Source organism: Poecilia formosa, unplaced genomic scaffold (genome assembly GCF_000485575.1).
Source record: "Poecilia formosa unplaced genomic scaffold, Poecilia_formosa-5.1.2 Scaffold20, whole genome shotgun sequence".
NCBI lineage: Eukaryota > Metazoa > Chordata > Actinopteri > Cyprinodontiformes > Poeciliidae > Poecilia > Poecilia formosa.
Window position 1 is genome coordinate 1,228,292 of NW_006799959.1, and position 9,780 is coordinate 1,238,071.

Here is a 9,780-nt window from a genome sequence, read left to right on the forward strand (position 1 = left end):
TTTTAAATTTTTATTGTTTTTTATAAATTCAGTTACATAACGATTCCTTGTTGTTTATTTTAAGTTAAAAATAAAAAAGGGAACATGACATAAGATGGCTGGTGTAGGAACTAGAGTAACTAAGGCAAAAATAGATAAATGGTATTTGGGTCGCGTCAGGCACAGCCATTTAATCTGAATCATCCAGTTGCCTCGGTCAGTGAGGTGAGGTTTGTCAGAATGAACCGTTTCTCTTTACGTTTCAGGCGTTACTTGGCCACACGGACGCCGTGACGTGTCTGACCGCGTCGTCGGCGTACCGCATCGTCGTCAGCGGCTCCCGGGATCGGACCTGCATCATCTGGGACCTCAACAAGCTGTCCTTCGTCACACAGCTGCGTGGCCACCGCGCGCCCGTTTCCGCTCTCTGCATCAACGAGCTGACAGTGAGTCACTTCCTCACTGGATGACCCTGGAATTTCATGTAGGTCAGGGGAGTACAAAGTGCGGTGCTAATAAACCGTCCGCTTTCTGCAGGGTGACATCGTCTCCTGCGCAGGAACCTACATCCACATGTGGAGCATCAACGGCAGCCCCATCGCCAGCGCCAACACCTTCACCGGCCGCAGCCAGCAGATCCTCTGCTGCTGCGTGTCCGAGATGAACGAGTGGGACACGCAGAACGTCATCGTCACCGGACACTCCGACGGAGTCGTCAGGGTAACCAGACTTTCTGAACTCAGGTTTGTCATCTTTTCAGGAGCTTTACCTTTAACCTTCTGGGATTGTGGTGAAAAATGTTTTGTAGTTTTGGAGAATGGAGTTCCTACAAGTCCCAGAAACCCCTGCGCCAGAGCCAGTGGAGCCCGACGTGTCCGACTGCTGCGCGGATGAGAAGATCGGTGAGTTTTGCTTTACATTTTTCAGACTTAAAGTTATTTTAATGGTATTTTATGTAATAAACCAACTGTATAATATACGGTGATACCCTTAATTAAAACGTAGAGCAGCCATTTTCATTCAGACCTCGTCTACACTGCAAAACACAAAATATTACTATTATTATTATTATTATTATTATTATTATTATTATTAAGTATCTTTGGTCTAGTTTCTAGTGCAAATATCTTAATACACTTGAAATTAAATCAAACTAACTTACAAGTAACTTTTCAACAAAATATGAGCTTGTTTTAAGTAAATAAAACTTTAATATTGATCGAAAAAGTTCTAGTTTCAACAGGCAGATTATTAAACTTATAACAAGACATTTTTTTCCTTGTTATAAGTGAAATAGTCAGCCAATGAAACTATTACTTTTTATGAATTTTAAGGAATTAATGACTTATTTTTAAAAAGTTACTTATAAGTTAGTTTTGTTTAGTTTTTGTGTTGTTTCCTTCAGGGGTTCTTGGTGCAGCGCCCCCACAGGCGAGGAGGGGAACAGGTTTTTCAATGAGTTTGGTTTGTTTGACACAGTTCAGCAGCTGGAAATGTAACAAATGTTGCACCTTTAGTCCCCAATGAACCGAGTCCACTGGGCGTGAAAACAGCTGAAAAGCTTTCAGCTGCAACAGAAAGCGATTCTACGAAGCCATGGCTAAGGCTGAAGAAATACGTTAAAGTTTATGACAGTAATGTGACAAAGTGTGAGGGAGTTATGAACGCTTCTGCATTGATGAACCTAAACGTTGTTGTTCTCTCAGAGGGCGGCGAGAGTCACAATGGCGACGATGACAGCAGCGAGTCAGAAGGAGAGGAACCGGCGGCGCCGCGCAACCCTTCGACCGGCGGAGGCAGCGGCAGCCAGCCGGGCAGCGCCGTCCACCGACCCAGAGGTACGCCGCCCAGATCTCTGCTCAACAGCTCCAGCTTTCTCACTACGACTGAAACAAACCATCAGATTAATCACAGTCGATTGTGACGGGAAAGTTTTTCCCAGCTCTCCAGTCTTTTTAGTAATATGTCATGATCAACAGTGTCAGAAGCCCCACTGAGGTCCAACAGAACCAGGATCTGATTGATTTTTTTAGGCAGACCTGTGAACTTATCCAATCATTTTACCACTCAAAACGCTTTACACTGGAGTCACAAACACACATTTATACACCAACATGCAGATCAGTAGGGGGTTCAGTTCTTTGCCCAGCGACACATCGACATGCGAGAGGAAGAAGCTGAAATCGAACCTGCAACCTTCCCATCACAAGACGACATACTCTACCCACAGAGCCACAGAGAAGACACAGTTATCACTGCAACTAACGATGAACACATGGATGAGTTTCTCTAGATTAATCCTCTAATCCTGGAAATGTTCTTCAGGTGATAGAAGGCCGACTTTGCAACTGCCTTTAGGTGGCTCTGAAGGCTTATTTCTGATCTGAGTTAATTGTTAGTTAGCTCTGATTTTCTCTGTATTTTCTGTAACTCCGTCTCTGTTTCTATCCTCCGTTCAGGTCCGTCATCCAGAGCCGGAGCGTCGTGGTCGATGGACAGCGGCTCTGACGACTCTCACCGCTGGTCGGACACGCTCAGCATCGACGAGAAAGACGGCTTCGTGTTCGTCAACTACTCCGAGGGCCAAACCAAAGGCCCCCTGCCTCCGTCGGCTCACCCAGCCCAGGCGTCCCTCCCTCAGTCTGTCCATCCGCCGGCCGCCGAGCCGCGGACCTACAACCAGCTCAAAGCAGGTGGGCGACATCTTCCTGACTCTGAGCGTTTTCCAGCTAGAGGCGATTCGGCGAGCGTGTTTGATGTGTGTGTGGCTGCAGGATACAGATGGGAGCGTCAGCTGGTCTTCCGGAGCAAACTCACCATGCACACAGCGTTCGATCGCAAGGACAACGCCCATCCGGCCGAGATCACCTCACTCTCCATCTCCAAGTAAGACAGAACATTTAAAAAAGGCTTTTTCAAGAATAAACCATTTAAAAACATCTAAAACATAAATACGAAGCAAACTCCTAAAAGTTCTGCTGTTTAACTCTCAACGTTTCACCGGTTTAATTCATTTAAACCTTTAATTAATGCAGGTGCTTGAAATCCTTCAACATCCTTGAATTTTAATTAGATGTTTTCAAGGTTTGGAAAGTGCTTGATAATAAAGCTGAGCAGTTTTGTAATAAAGTTCAAATATAACGCCTGAATTTGTAAAACATTAATAGATATTTTTGTGCCCCTAATAAAAAGACCCTTTTTATTCTCACTGTTTGAAGTTAAATCAGACTAAACTTTTATTGTTTTAGGTCAGTTAGAATTACCAAAATTATTTACATTTGCTAAATGACAAAAAACTTGGCAAGAACATTTTTTTAGATTTTTGTTTTTGAAAATCCTTTGCATTTTGGGTTTAAGCATTTAATTTGAGCAGGAGAGTCATCTACTGTCCCATGATTTGTTTGGATCCTTTCAATCTAAGCAATATTTATTATTCCTAAAGGCTCAATAAATACATAAAAAGTTAAATTAACCAACGTAGAAACAAAAACACAGCTTTAACAATTGTTTTAATTGTAAGTAGTTTAGTTAGAATAATGTATTATTGTCTGCGTTCTGCAGGCGACATGCAAGCGGCTGCTGACGCAACGTGACGTTAACAGATGACAGGCTTATATCTATGAAACTACATCCTGTTTTACTAAAATGATAGTTTGCCTGAATTTTGCTGTTTGAAAGTGAATGAGCCCCGGTGAGAGCGGTCTCATTTCCCTCTGCTTCGTCTCTGCAGGGACCACAGTAAGATCCTGGTCGGAGACGGGCGCGGCCGGGTGTTCAGCTGGTCGGTGAGCGACCAGCCCGGCCGCTCGGCGGCTGACCACTGGGTGAAGGACGAGGTGGTGGACAGCTGCTCCGGCTGCACCGTCCGCTTCTCCCTGACCGAGCGACGCCACCACTGCAGGAACTGCGGGCAGCTCTTCTGTCAGCGGTAAGAACCTGAAACCGATCAGCGGTTCCTCTAATCGATCGATCACAAAAACACCCTGAATGCCAACATGCACTGGTTATATGTGTATGTATAAACGTCACTGATTTAATATTGTAAGTCTGTAATCGTGACAGACCTAAACGTTAACCCACATCTATTCTAGTACCTCTGGTGTACCTCAGGGCTCTATACGTACTCCTTTATTTTCCTTTTACATGTTCACATACGTGATGAATTGGGCTTTGTTTATAAATCATCTGGTTTGTAGAAATTACTAGTAGAACCTTTAGTCAGAATCTCATTTATTAACATATAATCGGCTTGTTTTGCAGGTGTAGTCGCTTCCAGTCGGAAATTAAAAGGCTGAAGATTTCATCTCCAGTGCGAGTTTGTCAGAACTGCTACTACAACCTTCAGCACGAGCGAAGCGTCGACGACGGCGGCGCCAAAAACTGATAGGTTAGCAAACCGCCTGGATCTGCCCTCCGTGTGACCTGAAATCTCCCAGAATCCCAATCCTCTCAAACGCCACAATGTTTGATTTGCACGGAGATCGGAACCAGATCGAAAGGAAAACGTGGGAAAGAAACTCAGCCATCACTGTAACCACATGCACTCATCATCCGGAGGGAAAAAATAGCCAAGCAGCTAATCTGAATCAATCCCCCGCCATTTTCGAAGACACTCTTCCTCCTTCTGTCACCATTAAAAACAAAAAGAAAAAAAGACTTGTTCATAGTGTAAATACGTAACCACGGCCTTTTTAACTCTGCAAACACAACAAAAATGAAGGTCATCTAGAAAAACAACAGCTTGCTTGTAACTTAGCGATGTGACTAACCACTCCTTGCTTTAAAACAAAACTACAGATTGTGTGTAACCTGCGTCACAAGCCACAGCGAATACAGAAAACGTACGGAGGGATATGAATGTCAAAACTTTATGTCTGTGGGTGGAGTTATGCAAAAATCACCTTTTTTATATATATATAAATATATATAAATAATTTCCAGATCACTTTGTTGTTTACAAAATGTGACATCGATCATAAAATCACCATTTTTTGCCAAATAGTTTTGTTTTTTCAGCCTGTCATCTCCTCTGTCCTTCGTCGTTTTCCATTTGGAGGTTGTTGTATTTTTTATCATGGTTGCTGCTGCGCTCTGAAGACTGGATCAGTTCAGATTTTTAAACATATCAGTTTTATTCTTTCTGTTTTTACGAGTTCATCCAAAAAGGCGGAGATTTGTTTTAAAATGTGAATTTATTCTCCGACATCCACATTGCAGTCAAAGCAGCTTTTTAGAAGCACACAGAAAAGGGACATCTTTATTTTTACATCTCTCTACACAATCTGTTTTTAATTCTTCTAGCTGCAACCTAATTTAAGAGAAGACCTTGGTTATCCCTCAACAATATCCGTTATATTTGAAAAGTTGGGCAAAAACAGCCGAACTGGGTTAAAAATGCGTTTTTAAATGCCACTTTATGATTTTATGTTTGATTTCTGTGGTGAAATGTTGCCCAGCAGAGATGGTGTGGAGGATTTAAAGGGACAATAAATGCAGCTAGAGTTTTCTATACAACCAAAGTTTTTATTTCAGCTCAAACGTCACCAAAAACGTGGAAAATTGCAGCATTTTGACACATTTCCATAACGAAGGCGCCATATTTTTTCCTCTGATTGTCCAGTTTTTAATCTCCTCAAACTTAAAGAACAAAATTTTATGAATTCATGGCTTAGATAAAGTTTTTCACCTTGTTTACTTTCGATTTAGTCCTCTTTATTGTAAAATTTGATTGACTTACATCCATATGACAAACTGGTATTTTTCTGTCGGGTCAAATAAAGAGCTTAGCCAAAAACCTCCTGATTAAAAGTCGATCTAAAAACCTAGAACTGCTTTAGGGAGTAATTCCTATATAGTTTGTACACGTCATGTGTGTAGGAAGTACGAATACCTTGGGATTCCTCAGAATCAGCTTGAGAGTTTAGCTCATCCTGCCCACAACACCAATATTGAAAAGCAAAAGTAGTAAGAGGAATATTATAATATCTAAGAGTCCTTATGCATTTCTAATATCACTGGCCTAAAGTAACAAAGAACTGAATGGTGTTTTTAAATATGAAGGTCATAAAAAGCTTCATGATGGTTTTTCTGTACAATTTCATCCAATATCTGCATTGGATTTACAGAATCAAACTAATATTACTGTCAGTTACTTTCAACTAAATGCTTCCCCCCCCTCACATTTTATATGAACTACAGAATTATTTCTTTTTAAATTTTAACAAATTCACCTTGTAGACATTTACTTATAAAAATATCTTCTTTCTTGTTTGTTGTTCAAAGGGTCTTGAAAAATCATTTTGTTGTTGTTGGCCAGTGGGGGCCAAACTTTAAACCTGTGGCCAAAACTGACTAATTTAAATTACAAACTGCCCACAGATTTCATTGACCTGTGTGTTGTGATTTTTTTTTCAATAAACTATTTTTTTAATTATTCTGTAAATCTATTAAAGAGCCAAAAGAAAATGGACTTATGATTATTGCTTTATTAAAAGAAAAACAAACATTTTTGAATTGATGATGGTAAAAACATCAACTGCTTTTTACCATTTTTGATTTGTAGTCAGGGGCCAAACAAAATAATGTCAAGGCCCACAAATGGCCCCTGAGCCACGCTTTGGACACCCCTAGACAAAAGGCAGTTTTCTGGAGCATAAAGATGAATCTAAACCTAAAATAATCTTATCCAGTTTTTAATTTCTTCAGCGATTCTAGAAATTTAATTGCAAAGGTTAAAGTCAAGAACCATCTTCAACTATCCTGTCAGTTTGTTTTACTCCTTTTCTTTCTTCTTTTCTCCCATATTCCTCCCTTTTTTCCAGCGCTGCTTCTTTTGAAGAACTTTCATCCGTTTGGTTTCCACCAGCCCTCGTTTCGGTCCTAAACACACACACACACACACACACACACACACACACACACACGTTTGTTTTGCTATCTTTGTGGGGACTTTCCATTGACTTCCATTCATTTCTACTAATTTCTACAGGCTAAACCTTACCTTTACCCTTTTCCTAACCCTAACCATCACATACCTAACCCTAACCCTAACCAAAACTCAATTCATACCTTAGCCCTAACTCTGACCCCTGACCCAAAAACAGGGTTTCCCCTCGTGGGGACCAGGCTCAGGTCCCCACGAGGAGCGATTGGTCCCCACAATGTAGCATATGTCAGGAAAATCGTCCCCACAAGGTATTACAAACAAACGCACACACACACACACACACACACACGCACACACACACACACACACTCCTGCTAGCGTTCATCGTTTCCGTACTGTAACTTAGTGCAATCATCATCGCCGTCTCGCAGAAGAGGCCCAACTTCTTTGCACCTTGTAAAAAAAAAAAAAGCAAAGAGGAATCATGAGTTTTCACTGACGCAGGTTTACGTTGTCATTTCAGCAGAGATGCATTTCACTGCAGATTAATGAACTGTACAGAGTATTTATGCAATTATAACTGGTTTTAGATTTTTTTTTAATGATTTCAGCAAGTTTTGTTACTTGTTGCATGTTTTATTAACACAGCTGACTTTCTGTGTCAGTGTATTATTGTACATGTTAGATTTTCTTTTTTTCTGCTGGATATCTGCTTTTGTTTTTATCTCTGAGGCATTGTCTGATGAGCAGCCGACTTATCCCGTTCCCGGCGTCGGGTGGACTTTTGTACTCTTTACGGAAAAACTACGAACTAATTACGAAACGAGGAAGGAAAAAAAAAACAAAAAAAAAATCCTGGATTATTTTGGTGGTCTTGTATTAGACTGCGTTACTACAGTATCTGGTGTGCAATCTGTGATAGCTGAATGTTCCTTGTATCTTTGTGTTCACTACATCCTACGAGAGAAAAATAAAAAATAGTAGAGTAACACCCACGTCAATGTCGACGGAGCAAAATGGTTCAATAATGCAATAGAGCTGGTACTTATTCTTTTTCATTTCAGTTCAATAAATAATTGCTGTTTACCACCGAAGGCTGTCGTCTCTGATTTGGGGAATATTTTCAGGTCTGTTTTGAAATCTGAAATTAATACAAACGTACAGAGAGACATTAATCTCTGTTGGATCTGGTTTTATCGTTTGCTGCTCATCTAAATGTAAACAAATAAGCAAAAATATTCTTCAACTTCTCTACTGCTAAAGGGTAAAATGGCTTCTAGATTTAGTTGTTACACTTAAACTTTTCAGAAAATGAAGTTTACCAGAGTAAATGCTAAATGAATTAATTTCTAAAGGGAAATCTAATAATTGGTTGTGCTTTACATGTAAAATTTACATTTTATGCCTTTGCATATTTAATTAATGTATTTCTCCAGGACATTTTTAAAAAAGCTTCCCATTTTCTTATTTCAAGTAATTTCTTTTGCAGATGATTTGCTAATTTATCAGTTAAAATAAAATTTTGCTTTCCTGCAATTTCTGCACAAGTTCTAAAGTTTAATAAAATGTATATCTTCAGCTTTTAACACAAATTTCAGCAGGTGTTCATCTTAATTTAGTAGCTCCTTTAACAGTTTTTGGAACCATTTTCTGCTCAAACTCAGGTTACTTTGCAGATCGTAGATGTTTGAATCTTTTTTAATCTTGACAGTTTTGCTAATTTAGCTGATGAACTTGCATGTCTGACTTTTCTGAGCTTCTGATTTCTTAGGATTAAACAACTGTTTTAAAATTAAAATCGTTTGACAAAAATTCTATTCCATCAAACTAATTTGGTAAAAATCAACTATGCCACATGTTGCTACTTTGTGCTGCTTTTCTTTTTTGAAAATATAAAAGTTTAAAGCTCAAAAAGGTCAAAAGGTTAACCAGACCCCATTTCCACGCAACGATTATTTTTTTACATTTTTCTTTATGTGTTGGGCATTTTGCTCACAAACCTCATTATCATGACATTGTGAGGTATTTAAATTGATTTGAATTAAACTGACTTGTTGGATTTGAAGTTGGCGGTCCCGAGCAGAGGAGGCTGGATTTTGGGTTTTCAGGTTGTAATCGATGCAAAATGTGTGTTTGTGTGTTTAATTCGGCCCGCACTGGTTCTCTCTGCAGAGAGAAGCAGAGCAGGTTAACCCAATATGAACTGAATGGAGGGTGACGCCGCAGCAGAGCAGAATAAAGTTAAAATAAATACAGACTCACTCCGGAAGTGAGGTTCGCCGCACTTCAAAATAAAACCAAATGTGAGCCCATATGCGCATTTATGAATTACATCTGAAGACAAAGAAGTAAACAATGGGTGAAAGTATATACATCACATGTAACTGAGTTTTTGCAACTCTAATGGTAGAAACATTTAATGTTTGGTATTTTAAACTTTCTTTACTGTAAAAAATTATTTTAGCTGCAAATCATAATTTAAGAAGTTCCAAACTTTAACAAGAGAAAAATAAATTTATGGTGGATAAATTATAGATGGGGTTATAAAAATGAATATGTCATCCAAATGTATTATGGTGCACTGAAATAATACCATTCATTCAATGACAAGCAAATGTGACTTTTTTATTAATTCATATCCACAACAATGTAGAATAGAAAAAGAGGAAAAACACTTTTTGATTTTTTTTCTTGCAAATTTTCAACTTTTGGAGCTCAGAAGTTTCCTTATTTTTTCTGACATTTATCAAGAAATCTTTCAATTTTTTTCACTTTTGGAGCTCAGAAATTTCTTTGTAATTTAAAAATTAGTATTTTTTTAAATAATTTTCCAAATTTCTGAGTTTTGCCTTGCAAATTTTAAACTTTTGGAGCTCAGACATTTTCTTTTCTTCTTTCTTTTTGTTGTTCTTGAA

At 39.1% G+C, this 9,780-nt stretch overlaps 1 protein-coding gene across 1 annotated transcript in view; it reads left to right on the forward strand.

Annotated features, from left to right (window-relative positions):
- The window catches only part of wdfy3 (WD repeat and FYVE domain containing 3), a 105,729-nt gene extending 98,866 nt beyond the window's left edge, over positions 1–6,863 (forward strand). Inside the window, exons 60-67 of the mRNA XM_007547375.2 lie at positions 246–425; positions 517–699; positions 788–881; positions 1,686–1,817; positions 2,439–2,672; positions 2,754–2,865; positions 3,710–3,907; positions 4,240–6,863. Coding sequence (XP_007547437.1) covers positions 246–425; positions 517–699; positions 788–881; positions 1,686–1,817; positions 2,439–2,672; positions 2,754–2,865; positions 3,710–3,907; positions 4,240–4,363 — 1,257 coding nt within the window. The 3' untranslated portion in view covers positions 4,364–6,863. The remainder of the gene's footprint in view (positions 1–245; positions 426–516; positions 700–787; positions 882–1,685; positions 1,818–2,438; positions 2,673–2,753; positions 2,866–3,709; positions 3,908–4,239) is intronic.
- Positions 6,864–9,780: the final 2,917 nt, after the last annotated feature.